Consider the following 26,693-nt stretch of genomic DNA (forward strand, 5'->3'; position numbering starts at 1 on the left):
ATTGAGTCAACCAACCCACACAATCCCACCAACACTTTCGCCCACCCCTTAATTTAATTACCGCCAGGTACCACATTGGTGTGGAATTATCGAGACATCGGCAATCTCCCCACTACCTGAGAGGTTGTCATTGGCAGATGCAATGGCCACTAGAGGCTAGAGGATAAGGGGAGCTATGAGAGAGCATGTTAGTGGCGGGGACTAGTGGAGGTTGGAACCTGTATGCCAGTCAGATCCAGATCAGGACAGGGCCGCAACAGGGGAGACTACGCAAGCCGAGAGCCTCAATTCAAGATAGAGACGCAAACTAACCAACCCCACTAACAACTTCCCTTTCTGCATACACCTCTCAACTCCAAACCAAACACAACCAAAACCTACAGCACAACAAACCGCACAAACTTCACTACATTGCAACAACAAAACAAAAACACACATAGCCTTGCACAACAGTACACGACGACTACCTGCCGCAAACACCCCAGGCCCAGCCAACGGACCCACCGGGCTGAGGCTGCCAACAGCACATCACTGCCCTCTTGCACTTTTCCTGCTTCCTCCCACTAACTCAACCTCCCCTCCTCTTTCAGAGCCGCCAGAGCGCCAAGGGACCACCACGGTGGTGATAGTACGCGGTACAAATGTCCTTTAACATTAACATTAACAGCTCTCAACCATTTATGTCACAAAGGCGGATGAAAACACCCGATTTTATTTTTGACTGGTGAGAGGCCCATTGAAACAAATGGGTGGCCAGGCGGCTTGGCGGCTCAGTCCACTGTTTACAAGGCAGGTGACACCAGCCAAAAGCCTGTGAGTTAAGAGCTATGATGATGTGGCTCTGAACTAGAGGTGAATTTCCATGAGTGGGTGAAGTGGCTCAAATGGTTTATTACACCTTCACATTTCAGGTGAAAGGGTGTTTTTTTAAGCCTTTATAAAGCCATCAACACTTTATTGGTGTTTTGTAAATATGAATGTAACCAGAAAGAACTACCCCAATGTTCTTTGACATTTCATCATGTGCTATAAAACAAACACAAAAACATTAACAACAAAAAAACACGGGCGGTGTTCCACTGTTCCTGGATACCTCTCATCATGTGAGGCGAGTCACAGACACTCCAAGATGGCTGCCGCGCTAGCGCGTTCCTTTCTTTTGCCTCTCGTTCGACTCGCTTGTCTCCCATTCTGAAATGGCCTGAACACACATGGATTGTCCCTTTTTTGTTTCCACGCTCCCAGCTCTTTGGAACGTTGGCCGCGCCACCTTCCTGAGGCTTGTGACGGATAGTAGTGAGTGGAACGTCGGAACCCGGGAGGGGGCGCTGTGTGCAGACCGGAAACATTCCGTCTCCCCGGCCTCTGCGAGCAGCTGAGCGGTAGTTCTGGGCTGCAGTGTTTACGTGCCCAAGGCTGCGGGGTAGCTGGCATACCGTGCAACATGGAGATTGGCACCGAGATCAGCCGCAAGATCCGGGTGAGTAGGCAGAGAAGGGCAAGGGGATCGAGGGGTTAAAGGAGTGTGAGAGATCCCTCCTGTCCTGGGTGCACTGCTCTTCTGGTTCACTCATCTCAACTTACTCCTCCTATGGGATGGTCCTCCCATTGCTGGGTTTTATATATATATATATATATATATATATATATATATATATATATATATGCCCCAAGCACACCCAATGCTTCTGGTGTACTGCATGCAATTTCCTCTGGGATCTGCCTCACAGCCAGGGTGTTTTCTTCTCAAACTGACTTATTTTGTGTTTGAGTGCCTGCATTCAATTGCAAAGGCCTATGGAGTGTGCAGTATTAGTGAAAATCATTTATATAAGTGCAAACTCATTACCAGAAAAAACAGGTGCAAGCCGCTGTACAAAAATACAAAAAAAGGCCGAAGACAATAAATAACAACAAATGCAAAAAACAGAATAAATAAAGCGGCTGATCCAACCCGGTTAATTCATTAGGGAACATAAAAAGAGCGAACATGCTGTTTCAATCGAATCGTGAAGGCAGCCCTACGAATAAGGTGTATCGGGTAATATAATCCCCATAAATATGGTCGCTATACATAATGGTGCCGGGAAAAGGTTGTGGCGCCATTATATATTTATTTGCATTTTTAAAAGCGCTCACACAGCCCAGGGGCATGGAGGCGCTGTTAGGGGAATATGTCTTCATTGCATATTTATGACACGCTTAATACCCAGAGGTTTCTAAGCGCAGACCCGGGGATCAAACCTGTGTTGCTTCATGTCATTTTGTTTTGAAGGCGAGCATGTTGCCGCTGAGCTATCCTCCCAGGACATATATGGTGACCATATGTATGTGACCAAAGGGAAGTGGGAGTCAAGGGGTTGTCCCAAGCTCCCTTTGGATAAAAAAAGGTTTTGGGGGTGGCAGGGGTGTCCCCTGCATGTAATAATGTCAGGCTTCATTTTTGCAGGGACATTATTACATGGAGCCGAATAAGGGGTATATCGGTATTACGCCCTAAAAATAGGCGAATGCTCCCAAAAAATAAAAATAAGGAGTAAAATACTCCCAACAAAAAATAGGAAACAAACAGGTAGGACCTTGTGCCTCTTCTTTCACGCACAAAGCTCCATGGATATGTTTGGACCACTAGTGCACGTTGTGCCTCAGGAAGAAACTACTATCATAATGGCCTGATCGGAAGAAGTAAACCTGTATCTTTTAATGTGTATGAATAATTATTACAAAAATATTTGCGTAAAACATATTTTATTTGCTTATAAAAATATGCTTATTGGGAATTGGACTTACACTCTCTAAAAATTCATTTTACTCCCAACTTTAAAAAATAGGGTTAAAATACTCTCACTTCAAAGTCTTACCTGGATCAATGCGTGAAGGTCTATAACGTGGCACTCTTCCTGATTGGCAGACGACAATCTGCTAGGTGCCTTAGTTTGGTGCTGTAAAAATGTTTGTGCAATGTGCCTATTTTAAGTGTGGGCGTGCAGGCAGAACATATTTGTTAGTGCATTGCATATTGTGCATAGCTGCCCTCATTAACCAGCTTTGCCACCTGTATGTTCATGGTTGTTCAGGGATGGCACTGACACACAGTTTCAGTTGTGCAAGTGGACAACAATGCCCATTATAGAGTGGATACAACAGTCCCTACACTGGAAGTGAAAATAATGAACTAGTGGTGCTTTGAACGTAAGGGTGATGATAGAAGGGGGCAGGCGTTATTGTACCTCTGTCAGCAATCTTGACTGGTCAAAATAGATTTGTTCTGAAAGATGCTTTTACGTGGAGGGTGGTCTCTTTCTGATTAGCAGTTGTTAACACTCGCCTCACTTTCCAAAATATGCATGAAGGGAATGAAACGGCTTCTTCCATATTAGGATCTATATGCGGCAAGCAATGCATCATCAAACATTGCAATACCTGCGCACACAATGAAGTAGTACTCGCTGCTTCCTCCCCTAGTTACTTGTAGATCCATTACTGACAATTGCGCTCCTTCCCCTGTCGCTAGATCCCCATTCCCTTGTTTCTCTTCTCCCTAATCTTGTTCTTCCTCCTGTGATTGTAAAGCACTCATTGCTTCTCGAAGCTATGTCTGCGCTCTATAACTACCCTAATAAGAATAGTAAACAATGTAAAGTAAAATGAGGTAATTGAATACCCTTTTATTGTCCATAAAATACTTGTCTGTCCGTATAAGCAGTGAAAGCGAGAGCTCGCAATAGAAGTTAGACCCAATCGATTAATTGTTTTAATGATTCCAGAGTCTCACGCTACAGACCTATCCTGTTATCGTTTCATACGTGTTTTTGTGCTGGACCCATGCAGTTTGGTTATGGTGTGTTACTGGCATTTTTATACTGCCCACTGCTGTCTTTTGCATACTCTGCAGGCGATCTTGCATACGTTTAATCCTAAAATAACATCCTTACATTTTTTGTGTACAGAAATTATACACTGTAATTTAAAGCACTGCATGTAGCATAGTTAAACATACAGTTAACACACCAGTCTGTATGCATTTGTAATTAAAACATATGTGTATATTAATTCATTATGACAAGTGCAAGGCGAAAGGATGAATATGTGTGATTTAGCTGTGGAAGAATTGTTTGTAATTTTACAGCAGCCAAACTCTGCAAAACTCTTATTACCCAATTTGAACAATTTAATATCGATCGAATGGTACTGGCTGAATTCGGTCAGATGTACCATTCGATCAATATTAATGATCAAATTGGATAATACCCAAAAGGATATCCTAGCAAAAACCAGAATGGGACTGTATTGCTTTCATCACCACATTCGGGGAAAAGAAGAGGAGTCACGTTAAACTTTCTAATGCGCACGACTCTGTATATTTCAAACATTCATAGGCCGGCGGGAGATACTTTATTTTCAGCGAGAACATTTTAGCTTGTACTTCAAAAGGAGGGAATGTGGCTGAGGGGAAGCGTTTGAGGTGCTTGAAAATTAAGTGACTTACGATTCCATGAAAATAATAGAACTAATGGTTAAAATTGCTCTTTGACCTCTGTGTTCCCATTATAAAAAATGGGCATGTCCTCAGTTTGCAGGCTATATCATTAATGTACGAGTATGTCTTCTTTTTAATATGCAGGTTTCAAGAAAGCTGGAGCATCACCTGCTAGACTCAGGTTCATCCTTAGATGTTACTTGATAGGATGTTGCAATGTAATTATCGTACTTCAAAACATCCGTCTGCTTAAAGATAGTTTCTCAAATTAGGCAAATATGATCTATGGAGAGTCTGTAATCACTTTTCTTCCTTTTTAGCATCTCATCTATTGCATTCAAGAATAGTGTATAGGAATGTGTTTCATAATGAAGACAATTCTTTAATATAGCCTGTTTGCATTAGTAATCACAGCAGAGCTTTGTGGCTTTTACAAGAGAGACGTATTGTAGATGGAGATGAATAAGAATATTTTTCTTAATTGAAATGACGTGCCTGACCTAAATCAAATGAATACACTGATGTGCTTCTTTTTCTTATGACAAGAAAGCTACTTGTGTTGTGTTTAAGGCATGGATAAGCAAAGCCTCTAAATCATTCATAGCCTGCAACAACACAAATAGTAAACTTAATAATATTGAAAAAGAAATAGTAACATTTAGGATCTACAATGCAACATATAAAATCAAAAATTAGAAAGAACTTAAAAAGCTTCATTATGAGTATACACTGATTTGTATTAAAAGTTGGAAAGCGTTAAGGAGCAATAAAGCTTGTTGAATTTTGGCCAGATAAAAACTTCCAGAACTGAGAGTTTAATGTTTGTTTAAAAAAATATATATTCTGAATGAATATTTAAAATTCTACAGTATATTACACACTGAACTGAAGCGCTGTCTGCGTTGAAAATTAAGCAGGCCTAAAATATAATCTTTGCATCAAACACTTCTCTTGTCAAGAAACGTAAAAGGCTATACAAACTATGCTCACAAAAGCTCTAGACCAGACTTGCTGCACTGATTTTGCAATCTTAGGACAGATTTGCTACAGTCCACTTATTTAGGACTTTATAAGACTATCCCTTTGGCAACACATAACTCCAACTCTTAGTATAGGCCTGTACCACGCAAGGTAAGTAGTAATGGCAGAGCAGCCAGGCTTATTTTAGGAGGGAGCAAGGGCTGTAGCAAGGTACAAAGAACTTGTAGTACACATATAGTTCAAAGAAACGCATAGTCTTTTATATAGGTAAAAATAATGGTGTATTTTATATATCCTAAGGTAACAACAATTCTTTAGAAAGGCAAGTACTATCCTAAACAATAAACACAGTACAAAACCAAATAAAATACTTCTGGTAAGTAAACCACAGTGTAAAAGAATTTTAGAATGGTAGTATTCAATTCAAGGTACGTAAAACCACTTTGTAGTAAATCTTTTAGATACTTTAGAATAGTAGACACAAGTCAAAGGTAAGAACTTTGCAATTACTTTTCAGACAGGCAGTATGCTGTTCAAAGGTGAGTAATAACTTGGCAACTATTTTTCAGAATGGCATACAAGAGTGAGTACTAACTTAGTATTTACTTTTTAGAATAATAGACACATTTCAAAGGTAAGTAAGAACTTTTCAATTACTTTTCAGAATGGCGTTATGCAGTTCAAAGGTGAGTAATAACTTTGTTTCAGATTATTATGACAGAAACAACACCAACACAAGGTAAGTTACTTAGCAATCATTTCACAGAGCTTAGGGTTTAAGAGTCCTTCCCTATATATTTCTGAGTCCCTTTCAGGGTCAGAATGAGGGTCAAAAAGGCAGGAACAAGCTGTATAAAAGTGAAGAGTTCCTGTGGAAATCTTCTGTAGCATTTAAGTAACAGTTCTTGTGGGTAAATGCACACCGGCGTTAGGCCTGGGCTAACGTGTATGGGCAAACGTACAAATTACCACCCTAGCCAGACAGGTGCAACACAGTGACTAAGTATTACCTCAAGTCTCAACAGTACCGCAGCAGTGAAGAAGATGATGCAGGCTGGTGCACTCATGGTGCAGAAGCTACAGGACCCGGTTACTGGATTCTTGGTCTTTAGATGAAAGAAAGGACACTGGATGGGATTTTGCAGCAGCAGTCCAGTGGAAAGGCTCCCAGCAAAGGATTCTTTGTTGCTTCTCGTGGCTCTGTAGTTTTGGCACCTTTTCCATGACAACAAATGAAGATTGGTTATCATCCGACAGATTCGCCTCGCTTTCTCGGTCCATCACTCTAGTGAGGGGACTTCAAGTATTGGAGTCTTGCCTCTGGAGGTCCGGAAGGAGTCAACAAAGTTTCAGAGAGAATTGGTCTTCGGAAGACCATGCACAGCATTCAGGCTTGATGTCCCAGGGTATTGGTGGTTTGCAGCCCAGGAATCTCACAGCTTGTCATGGGATGGCACAAAATTCAGGTTATCTTAAGACAGATTGGTCCCACTAGTTCAAGAGAAGGAGTGTTAGAAAATGTTTGCATGCTGTACCTTCTGGGACCACTACACACAAATATGACTACAGGTGGAAGCAAAACCAACCTTTTGTATAAGTCTGTGTCAAACAGTTTTTGGTAGCGAGCTGAGCAGCCAGGCTTATCTCAAGAGGGAATGTGAGCTTGTAAGGGTGTTACACAGAGGTCTACAATCACAAGTATTCAGATAGACACTTATACTCAAGGTTTCTTAATTTATTGCACAGTCAGTTAGAAAACATTCACTAAAAGGAGGCAATCAATATCACACAAAAATATACTACAGTACTTCACACTATCCGGTTCTGTGACATTTAGACTACTTTGAAGGAAGAGCAAAATGACATTCGGAGCATTTGAAGTAGGAGCAAAAAGGCATAAGATAATAAAACGAATATTACAGTTACTCTTAAACAGTGTAAATAGTTTGAGTTCACCAGAGGAGTTGATTCAATGCAATTGGTAGGCCAAAGTCAATGGACTAGAGTCTTGTATAGGTAAAAACGGTTCTGGTAGTTAAACGGAAAAGTCATTGCCATGGTTCTCTGAAGTAGTTCATAGAAGAAAGATTCATATGTTGGGTCACAAGCTGACTAGGCCTGCAAGTTGCCAAAGTTTCACGCACTTTCGCAGTGAGTGGTAAATTCTCTCGGTCGGATTTTCACAGTACCTTGTATTGAAGAAAAAGATGCAGCTGAAGACTTCTGTTCCTGGCAGTTCCTGCAGATCTCGCTGTTCCTGAGCTTCAGTCGTGGGGACAAGAGGGAGGACGTCGGGGGACTCCTGCACTGTACGGGGACTGGTCACAAAGCTGGCAAATCTTCGATTCCGGTAGCTGTCTTCAAGCACACAAACGGGTGTCCTTCTCCCTGGCTATTCGGTTTCCTGCAGCACTCTGAGGAAAATACAACCAGCTCCGAGAATGGTGTCCAGATGGCTTACGAGTTGATAGGTCCGACCAATTCAAAGGGAGAAGTCGTCCTTGAAGGGCTTCGCTGTCGAGATGAACTTGGTGATTCGGACCTGCAGCAGGGCTTCACCGGGCAAACCAACGGTCCAGGAGTTGCAGCAGTCGTCCTCTTCCAGCTCTTTGGTTCTTTTGTTCCAGTGGTCAACTCTGCCTTCCAAGTTAAGAGATTCGCCTTTTAAACGTTTTTCTCCCATTCATTCCAGCCTAGCTGCCACTCGCCCAGCACAGTGGTTGTCCTTGCCGGACAGTCAGCCAGCCAATCATGCCAGAGTGCATTTGGGTCTCCCAGGAGACTAAGCACAGGGAGTTACGGGCACCTCCCTCACTTCCTGCCCAGCCCAGACACTCAGGCGCCAATGGTGGTCTTCAGTCCTGAAGCCCGTCAAAGGCGTAGGAACAAAGGGACCAAACCTAGTTTGGGGTGCAGAGACAAACTCTAGAAGGACCTTTCCAAAAAGAAATGGCGAAAAAAGATGACCTGGAACTGTTTAAACAAAGGGGGCTCTGACGCCATCTTGAAAAACATGGCTCCCGCGATTTTTAGCTACCAGTGTTCGCGGTCGGGAAAAATCATGGTAGTTCATTGTAAAAGCACTGCCACCAGCCATTTTGATAGGAAAGGGTAGCATTTGACTGCTTCATGAGTTTCTAGACACAGAGGATACTAGGTAACCCCCCCCAGCACTCTATTGGAAGATAGTGAGTGCTGGGTCTAGGAATGTAAAAAGACTAGTAAAGTTAATTTATCTTTACATTCTCTGGGAAACAGTAGTTTATCCCAGAGAAGGTGTTTAAACCTTGGGACAGCCTAAAAGGCTTCCCCGTGTCACTGCACTGAGGGTGCTGTGTGACGCACATGAAAAGGTGATGCCTATTGAGTTGTCTAAAACTCCATAAACAAAGAACACAAGAGCAACACACACATCAAAATACACGAGAGAGTGGGGAAAAAAGGCTCACACTCTCTCCAGGTAAAACAAATCAAGTCCTCAAAATCCAGCAAAGTTGCTGGGGGTCTCTAAGGTGAAGGGAATTAACACAGTTTTGAGAATTCTCTGTAACAAGGAGACGTCCTGTTTGGGTCTCCTCTGTCGAATGGAAGAAAGGGTCAGCACAGCAACGGTCACTCAGCAGGCATCTCCGGTCACTGGAAGTAGCTACAGGCATCTTCTCTTGTTCTTACTCATCTGATTCAGCTCCAGTGGTCGACTTGTCTTCAGCCTCAGTATCGAAGCCACTCATCCATCAGCACTCATTCTACATTCAAACCTTGGGGGTTTGCTTTCCTTTCAGGACACCCAGTCCAACAGCCATTCAGGTATGTGTAGTGATGTTGTTGTGTCATGTACTCCGTCTCGCATCCGTGTTTACATTCTTGTGACTGCAGGCGCGAGGCAAAGGAGAGACGGTTGGCCAAAGAGAGCGGTTGGTCCAGTCTCATGAGCGGGCCTGTGAAATAAAGCTCAAGCTCTTACTTACCCCCTCGTATGCGTCTTCATTTCAAATGGTGACGAGGATGGGATTCAAAGCTTTGCACAGGCCCGCCTGAAGAAAGGACGCGGTGTGGACTCCTCCCCAGCCGCTGCGGACGTGTACGCGTAGCTGAAGGCACCCTTCAGCTGCCTTCTCCGAAGTGCGGGCACCCATCTGCTGTTTCCCCCAGACACCAAACGGGCTTGCGCCGGCCTAGACAGGCAGCCGGGTGCCCTGACAGCTGCCTCCCTCTGTGAAGGATCGCAGGGAGGTAACGCTGGTGTGCGGAGAGCACCAGCATCCAACCCTGCCCCCCCTTTACCCGTGCACCAATCAGAGGTGAGGAGGCGGGGGTGGGAGAATGCGTCTTCATTTCAGTATGCTTGTCATTGTAACAGAAATGTTACAGGAGCAGTGAGAAAGGGGATACAGTGTAACCCCTCAGCGCTCGGGTGTGCTGATCTCACAATATAAAATGTAGAAGGGATAAAATGTATCCTTCGACTGTTGGGAACCTTAGTTCTCCTCGGGAGAATTAAAGAAAATGCAAAGGGAAGCCCCAGGGACTCCCAGCAACACTGCACAAAAGATGCAGTGTGTTGCAAAAGTGAAATGAAGATGCCTATAAAAGTTGAAGGAAACTAGGACTCCAAAAATAAGGCACTGAGAGACATGAAAATGACTCCAATAGCCAAAGTAAAAGAAGGGGTGAGTGGGTGGAAAGTTCCCACTCACACAGGAACATAGAAAATAACACAAAGTCCAGCAAAAAGTGCTGGGGGTCTCGCAGGTGAAGGAGATTTGGCATACAATGAAAAATCTTTCCTAACACGCACAAATCCTCCTGAGATATTTAAATAACTAATTTATTGCATGTCTTACTGATGGGTTTTAAGAAAAATTGCCCTACCCACCATAATATATATTCATTGAAGAATTTGATTGGTGGAGTTGCTTCTGGTATTAGTGCTCCCCTCTATTTTTCCTTCATAGATTACAGTTTAGCATTTAATAAGGTTGACAGATGCCACCTACCGAACAAACTGGTCAAATGGGGAATCTCTTGGTGTAACGCTCACCTGATTCCCGCAGAGGCGCCGGTCTTGACTGGGCGAATACCGTATCTTCAAAGGTGATGTGTAACACACGGTTGGCTCTTTGGGCTGGACCTCTGTGCACTGTATGTCTGACTCGAAGAGTAAGATGTCTGCAGATAGAAAATATGGGATTAATGAACTGGGTTATTGGGTGTCTCTCTCTTCTTCCCTTTCTCTTCTCCTATAGAACCCCAAAGGTTAACGCTCTCACCTTAGGTAAGTGAACGCCGTGCTCTCCATCTGCCTCGGGGCAGGGTGCCGTACCCAGTTTCTTCACTGGATAAGGGTGCAGGCCTCTTGACTTCAGAGGACTGCTGTCCGTCGTTTACTGCACGAACGGTAAGTTCCGAGCATTTCAAATGTCTTTAAAAGTCTTTTGTAATGATGTCTCTTGTTTTGCAGGGTTCCGGCGATGGCGGATGACGGGCCGAAGGGAGTTGAGGATGGAACCCGTGTGAGGAATAGAAGCGCCTGGAAGCACGTAAGTAAGCGCTTGTTGCCTGCTTCACGATGCGCACTAACTGTCCTTTTATCTTGCAGGTACAAGTTCGGAGCTGCTGAAGGGTGCCGGAAAACCCACTGGGTTCGGCGTGGGAAGGAGTAATGGCACGTGAGTATTAAAGTTACCCAATGTCTTTAAACGCACCTTCTTTTGTCTTTCAGATGCGGGATGCAGCGCCGAAGGCCTCAGGAGCGTGCGCAGAGTTGGTAAGCTTTTGTCTTTCAGATGCCGGAATGCAGTGCGAAGACCTCCGGAGCACGCAGAGAGTAGGTAAGCCTTTGTCTTTCAGATGCCGGAATGCAGCGCGAGGCGTTGGTGACAGCCAATGGACCAGGTAAGAGATGCGCTGTCACTGAAGACCGTAGTGCTAACCTGTTCTTTCTTGTCTTTATAGGTGTTGCTGAAGACTGGATTCAGGATGGTAAGCCTTTTTCCCTTAGGCCCAGGATCAGATGCAGAAGACACGATGAGCGTTCTGCTGCAGAGGATGCAGAATAACGCAAAGCAAGATTCATCCATCGGGTGTGGTTTAAATAGCCTCCTGTAGTGCTTAGGTGTCTCCTTCCACAGCCTTGCCTAGAAGAAAAAGAGTTCCTGCTTTCCAGAAGAGTCCCAGTGTTCTGAACCTATGGAGTGGCTCCTGCCCCACCCAACAGGAAAAGTAGTCCCAAACAGAAGAGGATCAGAGGCTCAACTGGCAGGTAAGTAAGCAGCATGGTCTGCTGCAGGTAAGTCCACCCAAGCATTATGAGCCCGGCGCTTCCAGCGCTGGGACTGGGCATATTTATGAGCCTGGTGCCACTGGCGCCAGGACAGGGTCCAAAAGGTCCCAATTGGGACTGATTGGCACTCGGAACCTGGGTTATGGGTCTGCTTCCAAGGGAGTTGGGTAAGTCCTGACCTTTTGGAAGCAGAGATCATGACACTTGGGGCCTATTCAAATTGATACGAATACCTCTGTTCAAGTTTGCTTGGATAGTTCAGGGAGGCTCTCCAAATCTATTTCCACAAATAAAGGTTTGAAGCAATGGTGCGTTCACGCACCCTTGCTTTTCAATTTGTATATAGCAGATATGCTAAAACATGCGCATGCAGTACCACCTAAAGTTATCCAATGGATGGGGTGTACTGAGGACATTCTTATTATTGATCACACCTGTGGGGATGAAACATTTCCGAAGTGCCATCATGGCTTACTCGGAGGACAATTCTCCATCTATAATACCAAAAACAACTCTGTACGTGATGTTTGGCAAGGGCCGTGTGGAAATAGCTGAGGAGTGGATAATGCAAAGAATAGAATTTGAAAAAGCCAGCCTTTATTTATATTTGGGAGTAATCACAGTAGATAAACAACCTGATCTGAAAGATGAAGACTTCAGGCAAGCAGGTAAGATCAAGGACTTTGTATATGGTGGGTATAACTAATGTATAAGAGGAACTGAATACTGTCTCTATTTTGTGGAGTAGAAAGTACTACCCTTACTACTTTAGCTTGGCTAGACTGTCTGTAGTGGTCTTTTTGGCGTAAGGTACTTGGTCTACCGAATTGTGTCGGCATACAATCTATATTAGACTGGAGTTTGGCATTACTGCTTTTAGCTTGATGGCTAGGTTGAAAAGACTGCTTTTTCTATTAAAAATATTGTATTTGAGGATACATCTTTAAATTTAACTTTTAATCAAAATATCAGAGGCAGCTAAATGTTCGGTAACTAAGAATATAGTAAGTTATCTTAAAAAACTAGTAGCCAATACAAAGCCAGGCTCCAGTAATAGCCTAGGTTTTGAAACCTTGAAAAAGGAAGTCGCTTCCAAAGTAAAATAGTGGGGCGGACCGTACACAAAATATACTAGCATTGGAAAAACGGAGGAATCAGCAAGAACTTATTACCATCACTTAGGAGTTTGTAAGCCCCAAGCATTTTGTTACTGCGCCTAAATCTTCTTCCATTTTCAGCCGTTCCAAGGCCTACAGCGGGAGTACTTGGGGATAAACAAACCTGTTGCATATGTAACATAACAGGCGTATTTGTAGAGGGCACGTTCACCCCCAGAGGAGCATCTTGGATGACAGATAACACATGTTTTATTGTTACCCAACTTAATGGTACTTATTTTATTGATCTCGGAAGGTCCAAAGGCTGAAAGGACCTGCCGTTGTTCGAACCTGTGACCACGAGGTCAAACGCAGGCCCCTGTGTTGGATGCTTTAGCACACTGCGCCACAGCCCCGGCTGTGCATGTATGCAAACTGGTGTTTTGGGAACTAGTAGACATTTATTGACAGCTTGTGGAAAATTAAGTGATCTGTATAATTTATATGCTGGTAGTTTTGTGTATAATATTGATTCAATTAAATCATTCTCTTTTTGGATCTGTTGTATAAAAAGGGTAAAAGCCCTGCCCTTATGATTGTTGTTATTAAACTCTGGCAGCTGATTGAAGAGAAATATCTTAAGGAAGCAAACATGAAATTGAGTATATATATGAAATATATTTTATGAAATATGTTAAGGAAGCGAATATGATTTGAATGTTTGACATGTTGTGCATAATGACTTCTGTTTTATATGAATGTATGGTTTTTATCTCTATGCGGTTGTTTATGATGAATTGATATGTAGTGTAGTGTAGTGTAGTGTAGTTGATAGTACCTTTTACCATTATTATAGTATCAATGCGTTAGTGGTGGGAACGCCGTCAGGGACCGAATACCAAAATGTGGGAAATCACGGAGTATGTGTGTATCCTTTTAAAATTGGTGTGTAAAATTTGAATTAACTATGTCACACTAACCATATTAAACACATAACTAATGTACATTAATTATTAAATCATTCCTCCACTAATTCAGGAATTTAGAGTAGTATGAAAGATGCTCTAAGAGTAGGAATTACAAAGGAATGTAAAGATCCTGTGTTGGGCAGTAGCTATAAACTAATTTCTCACAAATATTTGTAAATTAAAATGTATGCAAGAGTTTTTACAAAAATGCATTTAAATGGATCAATGCAGGTTACATAGCAGAGATCGAAATAGGGATTTGATTAGCAGGAGCTAAAAGCAAATCCTGGATATCCGGCATCATCCAGTAAGCAGGAGCTTCCTGTTGGGAACGAGTAGCTAGTATATAGTGTGCAGCAAATGTAATTCCAACATGGGATGCAAACTGTAACTTTTTGACAATGGCCCAATATGCTTTAAATGTCTTCTCTTTGGGTCCAAATGCTTAGTCCTACACATTTGTAAAGCACAGAGTTATGTCAATTATAAACGTTTGTATGGCACCAGTTGGTCTGTGGAGCCAAAAGTAGCCCCTGGCAGCTGTTTGTGTCAAGCCAACCTGGCTCGCCTAGGCTATAACCAGGAGCTGAATGGCTCCCAGCAATTTCACAGCCTGCATGGCTAAAAAGACTTCATGGCACTGCTTTTAGTCATTCTTCGGGATCTTGCGCCCAGAGCGGTAACTGAACTGGATACTATTTTATTTTTCGAAAATGGCAGCTCATAGGAGGATGTTATGCACAAGAGAAAATGTGACAGAAGACACATTTATTTATAGTTCTTATGTAGCGCTACTCACCCGTGGGCCTGAAAGGGCACACATATTGTCAAGTGCACGTTTTCTTATGAAACGTTTTTGCTTGTTTCCTCGTGTACATACAGCTCTTTCTGTGTAATTGTGGTGGTGGGCGTATGCTACACTCCCTTTTGGAAGATTGGTGCGAAAGGATTTTCATTTGCGTTGAAAAGTAGCTCCCATTATCTACCTGGGTATTTTTTTTACCAGTAACAATACATTTTTAATTTTAAAAATATAGTTTCTTTCATACATACACTTCCTACATTTCCATATTTCTTTTTTTAGGGTTTGTTTAATGAAATAACAAAATACTAGAACTCCTCTCTGTTGTTTGAGCTGCTGCTACCTCTAGTCTGAACACATTGAAACAACAATGCAGGTGACGAGAAGAGGGACACCTCACCTACTTACCAGTTCATCTCTTTTTTTGTTTTATGTGACATATTTGCCAAATTTTAGGATGTAATATCCATATTCTCATATACGTGTGATCCTAGTAACAAAGGAAGTCCCGCGTTAAAATGCTATCCTTGGAACCACAAGCTAAAATGTGATTGTAAATCCCTCTGCCCCCTTAATTGCCACACTCTCAATTGAGGGCTTCTCATAATGTTGGCAAATTATGGCACACTTGTGGTTTCACCCTAGGTCAGGAAGGGTAATAGAGGTTGACCTATTGCTGTCAGCGATTAGATACGCTGCACCATCTCACCAGATGACCAATAAGGTAGAAAACCTGTGTTTTGTTCAGAGGAAAATCTTGCATTTTGTGGATGGGACAAGAAGACTGATGTGCAAATGGGTATATCTCTTCTAGGAAACACAATGAGATAAAATGTAATGGCAGACCTTTGAGTGACTACATTCGCCATAGAACAGTTTTTTTTGGTCCGTTTTCATTCTCATTGGAGGGCCTCTCATAATGTTGGTAAATTAGTTAAAGAATGTTAGGCTTACAGTGCGGAACCTAAAATATAGAAATTCATTAGCTATGCTTAGCATCAAAAACTGCACAGTCAGATGCAAAATCCCTTGCAGGGTGACCGACCTTCCAGCCCACCACCCAGATCTAAGGAAACCTGTGGGGAGGATGGCTGCTGAATGCACCTCCGCAGGCTGCAAGAGAAAAAATAAAGGTACCAGTACGGCTTTCTATACCAGGCCAGTACCCCAAGCACTAGAAACTGTTTTAGATGGTCTAAAATGCAAGCCTACGTCTAGGAGACACAAAGTCCACAGACCAGTAAACCGCAACAAGGGACCTGACCCAGGCGGCATGGGGGCGTGAACTACAAGATTCACAAATTCTCCAAATGTAATGTTTGATAGCCTGAGAGTCCAGAGACAAGTTCCACAGGATAATCCACAGAGAGGAAATAGGACAAAAGTACAAAGTGCACGTTTTTAAATCCAAAAGAGGTCCAGATAAAAATCCAAAGATAAGAAGCAAATATCCAATCCAGTGAGTACAAAAATCCAAATCCAAGTTCAATCCAGTAGGGAAAAGCCAGGTTCAACACAGGTAAAGTAGTAATCCAAAAATGCTAAGGAAGAAACTGGGGAAGGCAGCGCATGGTCAAAAACAAAGCTGGAGTCCAACAACCAGAGGGACAAAAAAACGAAATCAAACAAATGCTCATACAGGTAAAGAAAACTGTGTTGCAGCGTGAGCCGAAGGTCGCAAACAATTATTTCTGCATCATGGGACGACTGTGAGTGAAATAAGGTCACGCTGCTGGTCCCGATGGTAGTGTAGTGCAGTAAATGATCCTGCAGATGCCCAGGACGGAGTGGAATCGTGACTTTTAACTAGTCCATCCTAACTTTTCCCCTTCATTCTGTGCTCTTTGTGCACATCACATCACAATGTTTATTGACTTGTGTGAGGGGTCAGAAATTAGAGGCAGACACAAAGTTGTAATACTCTCATTATTAATCCTTTTATTTAACAGAATTGGGTTGGAAAAATGCCTTTCTAACCCTAACCTATGGAAGGAGGTTCCCTACATAAGAAACTAAGAATCAGTCTGTGTCAAGTAGTTAGTAACTTATAAACCGTCCTTGTGTCCAAAACATTCTAAACTGACCCTCCTACTAGAAACAAACAACTAAGGGTGCAAGGAAAATCTCTGACATATGTTTATTGAAAAGTGTTTATAATCAAAACATAAAAGATGCATCCAAAAGTGTTTTCTCCAAGGAGCAATCCTTGAAACCAGAAGATAGTTCCCTTCCCCTGGATTTCTAGGTAGGATGGAGAAAGTGTCTCTTAAACAACAGTTTCTTTGTACCACACGAGTGTCCCTTTGTCTAACAATTCCTTGAGGGTTTTACACTAGATTCAGAAAGTTCTTCTTCACACACTGTTTTCCATAACATTCAACAATGCCTTTTCAGCAAAGGTGTCTTTCTTAAAAAAACAATCTCTTTCTATTGAGTTCACAAGGTTCTCAGTCTGTAAACTTGAAGTTTTGGCTGGTGGTGTACTTGGTAAACGTCCTTGTCAGATATTCTGTATCAATATTACACTTTCCTTTACAACCTCTGGTGAATTGCCTGGCATTCACCTCTGGCAGCAATCCTTTTATGGGTTCTTCAGGCCGCCTTGTATACTTCCCTGCCAGGTATCTTCCCACAGTTCTCAAAACGCCTGGTAGATTTGGTTGCCAGGACATCTTGTATACATTACTTCTGTGGTGGATTACCTGGTATACTCCTTTACCAGGAATCCTTTTATGGGGGCTCTTCAGATTCCCTGGTATACTTCCCTGCCATGTATCTTGCCACAATGTAAAAGTCTCTTCACAACTTCAGTGAACAACCTGGTATACTCCCCTGTTAGGAATCATCCTTTGGGGTAATACAAATCCTCTGTTATAATCCCCTGTCGGGTATCCTCCCCCAAATGTCAGTTGCCTGGTTACTTCTCTTTACCAGGACATCTTTATTGGTTGCCTTCAATATATCACATCAGCATCTACTTTGTTCTTTCCAATGCATTTACTTAGGGTAACCCTTGTTTCAGCTCTCCCCCACATTGACATCTCATACAAATGTAATTTATTCAAGTTTCGTTGCTGTTCTTTTTCTTGTCACCATTCAAACTGTCTTCCTTTTAAACACTGATTTAACATTAGGTTTTGCCTGTGTTTAAATTGCCTTTGAGTATTGTCCAAAATATAAATCGCACAGTTTATTCACTTGCTTGGTTGTTTGTCGGTACGCCCTGGGGTTCCCAATGGCTCTCGGCCAACTCGCTTGTGGTTCGTGGCGTCTCCAGCTTATGGCGTACCTCTGTGGTGAAGCTTCCTACATGGATTGGCTTCCCAGGTGATGCAGGTGTCTCTTCAGAGTTTGCTGCAGCTATGCGTATTCTTGCCGACTTCCTTTTGTGGCCTGGACCTGAGAACTCAAGTTCCTGACTCGACCATACCTCCAGGAGCTCTTCTGTGCTTCTGGGTGCTCCTGCGGACCTTAAGGTATGCCTGCTGCATCTCTCCTTCCTTCACACCACGCCAGTGTCTGTAACTCTGTGAGCCGCCGCATGAATGTGCCTGTCTTCTCTTCCACGGTCCTCTCCCGTACTGCCTTGCTGGATACTGCAGTTGCTGTTTTTAAATGTCCCGGACAATTTAGTTTGAATGAAGCAACTAGTCTGCACGTTGGTCTTTGGATGCATCAACTCTTCCCTCCTCTTCTTCGTCTCAGTACTTGAGGCTTTATGGGAGCTGAAGTCCATAGATGCAATTGGATTTTCAGAATATTGTTCAAAAACTCCACATACAGAAATGTCAGAAACAGAAGATTATTTTATGTGTGTTGTGAATGTTTGAGGTATGCATGGAGTTTTGTCTAGAATGACATAAAGGGACGGATTTCTGATTTTCACAATGAGTGGAAATTGTTGGGTACCAACAAGCCATCAAGAACTTGTGCATTATAGGGTCTTCATCAGGGGTGGGGGGGGAATACTGCATCTCATCCGCTGGAATCATCCCTTCTCCCCAGTAGTTGTCCCCTCTCATGTGATCCTCCCTCATATAACTACCCACAGGGTCAGGATCAGGTTGCGGCTGCCGCCCCTGATGACATGGGAGGAGGGCCCCGCTGGGGAATCGGTGATAGTCCATCGGATTCATTACACTGGCCTTATATGTTATTTTCAAGAGCCTGTTGTCAGTTTATTACAACAACAGGGCACATTTATTGCATTCAGTTTTAACGATTTGGCTTACACTGAAGCAGTGTCTAATTACCAATAGTGGTAGTGCACCCATGTGTATCAGATGGGTGCCTTTTCCTCAGCGGCATCTGGTTACAGATTGCGTCACCACACCCTTATAAGTCTGTCACATGTTGATCCATCTAGTTACAGCCTGTTCCGCTTAGTTCCACTCTCACCACTATTTACAGCACATTGTACTGTATCCTTGTATATCAGAGGAGTCTTGCCACATATAAAAGATGAACATTCTATTCTTTGAAAACTGAGATGGTAGAGCTTAACTTGCATGTTAATGTGTGTGTGTGTGTGTGTGTGTGTGGTTGCCAGTTCAGCTCCAATTCAGGGGCACATAGCAATGCATTGTGGGTATGCAAATAAGCTCAAGTGTACATAATGTGATGTGGTTCAGACTAAGCGACTGGATCTACACTTCTGCTCTTTCACAGCTCTGCTCCTCCACACATGACAAAAAGGTGAAAGCCGGACAGCATGAAGTTGATGGACGGACCTTATTTTAAAAAAAATGTATTGCCTGTATTCTCCATCATAAACGCCAGCGGTTTCTCTGCTTGGGGGAAACTGATACATTTTGTTTACCCCAATGGACCTAGCCATGGTACGGCTAAGACTGTTTTGGCAAAACCAATCAGTTTCGCTAGGTCGAGAGACTTGCACGAGTTTGCAATTTGTGAAGAATCTATAGGATTCGCTCCAGAAACCTGGTCTGGGAACCTCTTCATGTGGCTAGGGAAAGGCAGACACTTCCTGAACTGGACCTTGGGGGGTGTTCTACTGCAGGAGGATCACATTGGGGGAGGGGGGAACAGACAAGGAAGACTGAGATAAACCCCTCTAACCTTCCCTGTAATTCCACCTTTTTATGGTTTTTTGGCAGACTAAAGGCATGGAAAAACCTAAATGAGGCGAGGAAGAGGACTGAAGAGGCATTTAGATGTAGCAGTCAGGCAATTAAGCCTAATAGCCATGGCTGGAAGTCAGGCAATTAAAACCAATGACTCACACCTGAAGCCAATTGCCAAACCTGTGAGGCATAAAAGGCCCCAGCAGGAAAGCAGAGGAGGAACTGCAGAATGGACTCCGGAAAGTAGAGACAGCAAAGATCACCTGCAAGTTCTGAGAGGGTCCTGTGTTCCCGTAACCTGTATTGCAGAGGCTGCGCAGAGGAAGACGTGCTGAAAGTAAAGTTTTCCCCATGTGAGCTGAATTGATGTGATTGCAGAGCCAAGACAGTGCAGGAGCACAAGGCCAGAAGGAGAAGGCAAGCCGAGGGTCTCGGGAGTGGAATAGACTCCCAGCTAAGGTGGCCGGAACAGAGCCGCTCCTGCTGGAGAAGAGTACGAGTCCCAAGTGAGCCTGAAGTAGTAGCAGTGGTCAAGGAAGTCGGGGAAGCCTAGAAACCCGCAACCGCAGTGCTCCTGAAGCCAGTGAGTGAAGTACAGCATTAGGATGCACTCACCTAGCCTTGCCGGTAACTGTAACCAGCTCCAAAGGGGATCTCGTATAGTTGAAAGCAAGTTATTCTTAAACTGACTGTTAACAATTGAAATGTAACCTTCACACTTATTCTGAAAGTTGCAGTGTTCGCGTGAGAAGTTTAAAGCTATTCCCTCCATTGTTGAACTCTTTCGTGTTACCAGAGTGGTCATTTGTCCTTAATTGTGTAGAAGGAACGCTTAATGAATCCATACCGAAAATCTTACATTAGCTTCTTACAAGAGGTAGAAGTGAAAACTACATTAAAGGAAGGTCGTGAGTGATCAATTGTTTCCAGAGGGAAGTCAGAATTTGCCTCCTTGATACTCCACGGGAATACAATTACATCCAATACTTTAAGTTTTAAAATATACCTTACGTGTGTGCCTAATTATGTTTTCACTTTGAAGACTGAACCTTGTATTATCCAGAATTAACATTCTTTATTTGAAGAAGTTATTATACTAAAGAGAACAAGCATTACCCAAGCCAAGAGGCGAACCCCTTTTACAGTACACGCCTTGTTAAAACCCATCCACCTAATTTGTGAAGTTGTCAACAGTCCAGTGGGCTCAGATAAAAGTGTGGCATCGTTACCTAAAGCTGAACGAGTGGCAATACGAATTCTGGGTAATTAGCTGAGCAGAAGTGTAAGAAAGCTGGGGAAGGGGAGCTGGGTGCTTTTAAAGAATTTTTAAAGAGGTTAACCTGTAAGGCTAAAAGACTTCTGAAACTGAACGGAAGTAAATCTTATGGGCAGGTTAAACACGTGGCATTTAGAAAGACGATGGGGCAAAGAGTCTGCTCCTTTTTGGAGGAATTCATTAAAAGGCAAGAGGGCCTTCCCTACCTGAGGAGGTCGAAGTATCTTGTCAGACTTTGCCTGATAATCAAAAACTCCAAAGCAGTGGTAGAAGTACTTGAACTACAGTGGTATACAAAGTTGTCTGCAGATGTCATATTGGAGTTGTTTGAAGTAGTGGCATACTGTGGGACGAAGGCGACTGTTCTCATAAGTAATGGCAGTAGAAGACTGGCTGTTAAAACGAAGCAGCAACCCAAAGAGAAGCAGCCTGACAAATATAACAAATGTACTACAGAAGTGCTAACCCATCGTAAAGTTGTAGCAGGAGAAGTCATATATCTGTTCTTTTGAACTGTGGCAGAGAATTCCGAAAGATCAGATAATCAAGATTACAATTGGTGCTATTTTCTGTGCTGGAATTGGAAGGGGATCTTTTCAACCAAATCAGTGAACGTTTGTTTGAACTTTAATTTTGACTTTGAACTGGTAAAAACTGGTTCAAGACTTTTCTTTTCCTTTGAACATTTTGAAGCTGACTTTGAAACCTGGGGACAGGTGAAGGTCATCCAAATATTAAGTTATTGTTTATTATCTTATGTTGCTTTATCACTTACTCTGAATGTTTGTTGTCTAGAGTGAGGGCCATTTTACCCATCCGAGAAGTTGTTCCTTAGCCTTTAGAATAGTTAGGGAATTCCTCGGTAGACTAGGACAAGCAATGCTTGATTTGCAAACTTTTACTTTAATAATATTTCGTACTTTGAGAAAACTAAAAGCAGTTGTCCACCTCGCATTACTGACCCCTCACACATTGTACCAATGCGAGATCTATGTGCGGTGTTTGACCTTTTGTTGCCACAAGAGGCTGATCACATTAGCTTTGTCATGAAGTGTAATCTTTGGCAGACATTCATAGCTTGAGGAGCTGGCTGTCCTTACTTTCTGTAAAATGAAACCCCACAAGGACTTTCTATTGGTGTCATCCATTCATGTTCCTCTCTTCACAACTCACTAGTCTCTCTCTATTTTCTCTCTGCAGTATTTCTTTAGTAGTGCTCTGTTAACTATTTGGGTTTTACTCTTAATTACGTTTCTTAACTTTGTACTATTTTCCATCTCGCCAGATCTCGTTTCCTTCGCTAATTACTTTGTAAAGGATAATTTCTTCATCCCCATGTCACATTATATCTACACTGCCTTGTTTGGTGATTGTTATATTATGTTTAAGGTTCTTATATTGCCACTGCCACCACCTGTTTGTCCCTTGGCACTCTGGCAGATCTGTAAGGTAAGGGGGTGGTGTAAGTTGGTAGGACTGTGCAGGAGAAAGAGCATGGGAGCTGTGGTGTGCTGTTGGCAGCTTCGTTCAGTTTACACCGTTTGCTGAGCATAGGTGGGTTTTTCAGTTGGTAGCCGCTGTTGTGGGAGGCTTTTTGTGCGAGCCCATGTGTGTTTTTTTTCATTGTTGCTGTGTGTTGAAGTGCATGCAGTTTCCCAGACTTCCTCATTTTGCCCCATTCAAGACGGTACTCTGTTCTGAGGCCTGCATGATTACTGGGGATGGAAAGTCGGGAAGATCACTGCCACTTTAATTTTGCCCCACAAGCTACAAATCTCTTGTATTACCTACAAGACTGGAGTTTGGGGGTCAACCAGCTTACTTTGCAGCAAATCTCCAAATAACATGCAGCCCCAGATGTGCTGGAAACTCTGACATTTTGAGAGTACCAATTCAAAGGTTTCAACTCGCCTTCTCAGCCCAAGCTAGCTGTTTTTACAGCTACACTCTGGGCTTTGAGCCCTCTCTCCAATTCAATCATTATTTTTTTTCTCAAAGTGATACATTTTTCACTGTGAGATAGCCACCATATTTTATTTTTTAACATTATGTGCTTATTTTGTAAGGTTGGTATTCTGTTTGTGTATGTTGATCATTGCAATGTTCAACTTATATTCATGTACTATTACTTCTGGGTCAGCGTGCTAATTTTTTAAAAGAAAAATACAAATTAAAATTAGCACATTTCCACCCATCCATCATGATGGTGAGAAACCTGAAGGTGTTTCACCCGCTAGTCCCCGGAGATCTGTCGTCCAGGAGACCAGAACGCGGCCATCACTATTGGAACCAGTTCCTGGGGGTGGACCAGTGGGGGAGGATCACCTGGATGAGGGGCCTTCGGGGAATGGAAGTGGGACACCGAAGGTTGAGACACGGTACACCTTTCCTTTTAACAGCTTTTATCCCATCCTTCCCTGTAGGATACTTGGAAGCTCTCCCACCCCCACCCCCTTTTCCAACACAAACACTTTCGTACACTGTAACAGACAACGAACTAGCACCAGAGCCATTTACCTGACATGTCCCAACAGACCGGTCAGGCAGAGTCCGGCAATGGACAATAACCAGGCACACCTGACGGCCCTTTTCCTTGCCCAAAGGAATAAAAGGCGGAGCATGAGAGCACACTACGAGCAAGGCCGAACGCACAAGGAAACAGCTACACCGAACCAGCAGTTCAAACGGAGGAGAAAGGAGACGAGACCAGGAGGGACGACGAAGGAGGAATTGCCCTTGCCCTTTTCGACACAGATCTGCGGAGCCTCAGAAATAGGAATTTGTTTGAACTTTTGAGAAAGCCCAGAGAAGGGCCAACTGTAGAGTGGTCAGGCGCCATAGGTGTGCTCAAGGACTCTCGCTGGCCCTTTTGTATTGAAACTGCAAGTACCAGAAGGCTCTAGGAAAGGGAGGTGTGAGGTGTTGGAGTGGTCCTACAAGGGTCACATCAAATCCCTTGTACACTCAAAAGACTCTGACCCATTGCCTAGGGAAAAACTAAGACCCGTAAATTCTGTAGAGTGATAAAGCAAAGTAAACTGTGAGAGCGGCAGATGTGAACCCGACAGATGGATGGATGCCTGCGAGTTGGGGTGAAGAGTAATACACCCGTGAATGTTGTGTGACAAGAGTGAACCCGGCTGAGGTTTGTCTGCAGTAGGAAGTTGTTTAAAAAAACATTGACTCTTTAATATTTCAAGGTGCATTCGAAAGGCCATAGTGAACCCGTTTGGGGGAGACCCAAGTTGCAAGGAGGATCCGAGCCCGACGGAGGGAGATCCGAGGGACGAAGAGCAATCGCCCAAGGTGCAAGATTACTGAAGGAACATTTGTTTGTTGTTTTAATCCATCCGGCCTTCTAAGGCAAGAGACTTTGTAGAAAAGAGACTTGGCCCCTGAAGGTTCTGGGATTGTTGAACTGGAATTGTGAACCTCGTGCTGGAGAGGCCCGGGAGTGTGCTGTGCTCAAAAGTCCCACCTTGACCCGTGCTAAAAAAAAAACTTGGGGAAGTGAGACCCAGCTATACCATCCTGACCAATCATTTTGTGAACACTTCTTTCTTTTCTGGTGAACATTATCCCACACTCCTTTTGTAACTTGGTGGTAAGGATGGGCAATAGTTTGTTTCCGTATAGGGCCTTTTTATTTTGACAAGACGCCACTAGGACTGCCTTATGATGGTCGTAGCTTGCTCCCATTTTAGATTTGGGTTTGGATTAGGCGTTTATCTCACCCTTTATAAAATTCAATAAACACCCTTGAACTGTGATCACTTGTGTCTGGATTTACTGTTGCTACCGTGAGTTCCTTACAGTCTTACAGTGCCAGGAGTTTTTCTTTTTCAAATGTGAGGAGAAAAACTGCGATATGTAAGAAATCCCTGGAAAGTTATTTCTTCATTGCAGTCCTGCACTCCGCAGCACACAGTTTTCATGTTGACATTCCTGATCTTGTGTTGATCATTTCATTTTGGGAACTTGAACATTTCAAATAGACAGCCCCTTTAAATCAACTCCCAAATGTGCATAACATAAGGTCTTCTCAAAACATATTTGAATTTCACATGCACCTATCTGTGACAAATTGAGGGAATTCATCCCATGTCCCCAAGGGGGCGCCCCCCTGCCTGTGAGGATAGGGAGGGGAGTCCATTCTACATCATCCTCCGTAGCAGTGGATTCAAGTGGGACGGGACCGGAGAGACTCCCTCCCCCATCCCCCCCTTTGGAGACAAGGACTCCCATTTCTGTGAGGAACTGCCCGAGGCCCTCCAAAAGATGGCTTATATCGATTTACCTAATAAACTAGAACGTTATCAGTTTCATGAAGATAAAGTAAACTTATATTATCCACAAGAAACTGAGTATATCCCTTTAAATCAGAGTCTCCAATAGACTGCGCTGAGGACGCTGAAAAGGGATGAAAAGGCAAAGAACCAATGAGAGGAGGCAGAAAGTCAAGAGACAGCGGAAAGCCGAGAATTCCAGGGGAAGCCCCCTGTACATAACACAGCGGAATGAGGCTGAACTGTCGCAGAACGCGGAGCCCGCATATGCCAGAGCAGCGCCAGCATGGGACGAGAAACGCGGGGAAGCTGGCGTTTGAGAACAGAGGAAATCCAAAAAAGTTCGAACTGAGAGTTCTGTGGTTGCGTGACCATGCAGCAATCGTGGCGGGCAGCCAACCTGCACAATGACACCAACACCACCAGCTGGAGGAAGCAACTCCTGAAGCGAGCCCCTGCAACAGTTCTATCCACAAGGTGAGAGCGGGACACATGTAAAGCAGACGTTGCTGAAAGGGAACTGCGGAGCTACGAGTCCAAAGTCCTACAGGTACCGATAACTTTGCTCCCGGAAGGCAGAAGGTAATACAAGGGACAGGAATACCAGAAAGTTGAAATGGTTTCAGTATACGTTAAAAGAAATTTGTCCTAGTACTAATGGGAATAGAATTGTAAATAAGCAGATGAATCCAAACTATATTAATAAGATAAATAGAAACACAGAAACGACAGAGTGATCAAGAAATAAAGTTGGATTCAAGGTCAACCCATATCCCAAAGAACAGAAACCAAAGAGAGACATTGGTGAGTCAAGACTTGTGAATTCGGGAAGATAAATATCATACATGAAAGAGCACCCCAGGAAGAGGTGAACTATAATTGGGGGTTGAGCAACCAAAATCCCAGCGAGATGAACTGTATACAAGGGGGCCTGGAGTCCTACAAGATGGAGACCGAGAGAGAAGGAGCTTGAGTAGAACAAAGATAATCTCTAAGAAAGAGGCCAAGGAAGCAATCCGTCCCCTTAAAGAAGAGCCTGTGGGTCTATTGAGTAGAACAAAATAATCAAGAAACCCGCTGTGAAGAAACACATCACCCAGGAGAGGGAAGTCATTCTCCTGACTATAGTTATACTAGTGGTAGGTTCAGATAAATTAGATTTGGACAGTGGACAGACTTGTTTTGGACTTTCACTCTGGCTGACGAGCACCGTAGTTAGTAAAATAGGTAGAGAACACCTCATAGACATAGGGAAAGGTAAGAATTATTTTACTTTAAACTATATGGTAAAAATGTCTTCACAGGTCCGTGTCCTCCTTCTGATCCTCCCCATCCCCGTGTGCATTGCTACTGACACTCCCACTCGCTCTCCGATATAATCCACAGATTCTTTTATTTTTTTTTCCAACATGTTTTTATAAATTTTCCAGCATCTT

General features: G+C 43.3%; 1 protein-coding gene across 2 annotated transcripts in view; it reads left to right on the top strand.

Moving 5' to 3' along the window:
* The first annotated feature begins 1,220 nt into the window (after positions 1-1,220).
* ZC3H14 (zinc finger CCCH-type containing 14) overlaps positions 1,221-26,693 on the top strand; it is a 437,675-nt gene continuing 412,202 nt past the window's right edge. The window contains exon 1 of one of the 2 annotated variants that reach the window (XM_069637953.1): positions 1,221-1,480. In XM_069637953.1, the coding sequence (XP_069494054.1) occupies positions 1,445-1,480 (36 nt within the window). In that variant the 5' untranslated portion in view covers positions 1,221-1,444. The remainder of the gene's footprint in view (positions 1,481-26,693) is intronic. The other variant, XM_069637954.1, reaches the window with a different exon arrangement.

Source organism: Ambystoma mexicanum, chromosome 14 (genome assembly GCF_040938575.1).
Source record: "Ambystoma mexicanum isolate Mex_15411 chromosome 14, UKY_AmexF1_1, whole genome shotgun sequence".
NCBI classification, from domain to species: domain Eukaryota; kingdom Metazoa; phylum Chordata; class Amphibia; order Caudata; family Ambystomatidae; genus Ambystoma; species Ambystoma mexicanum.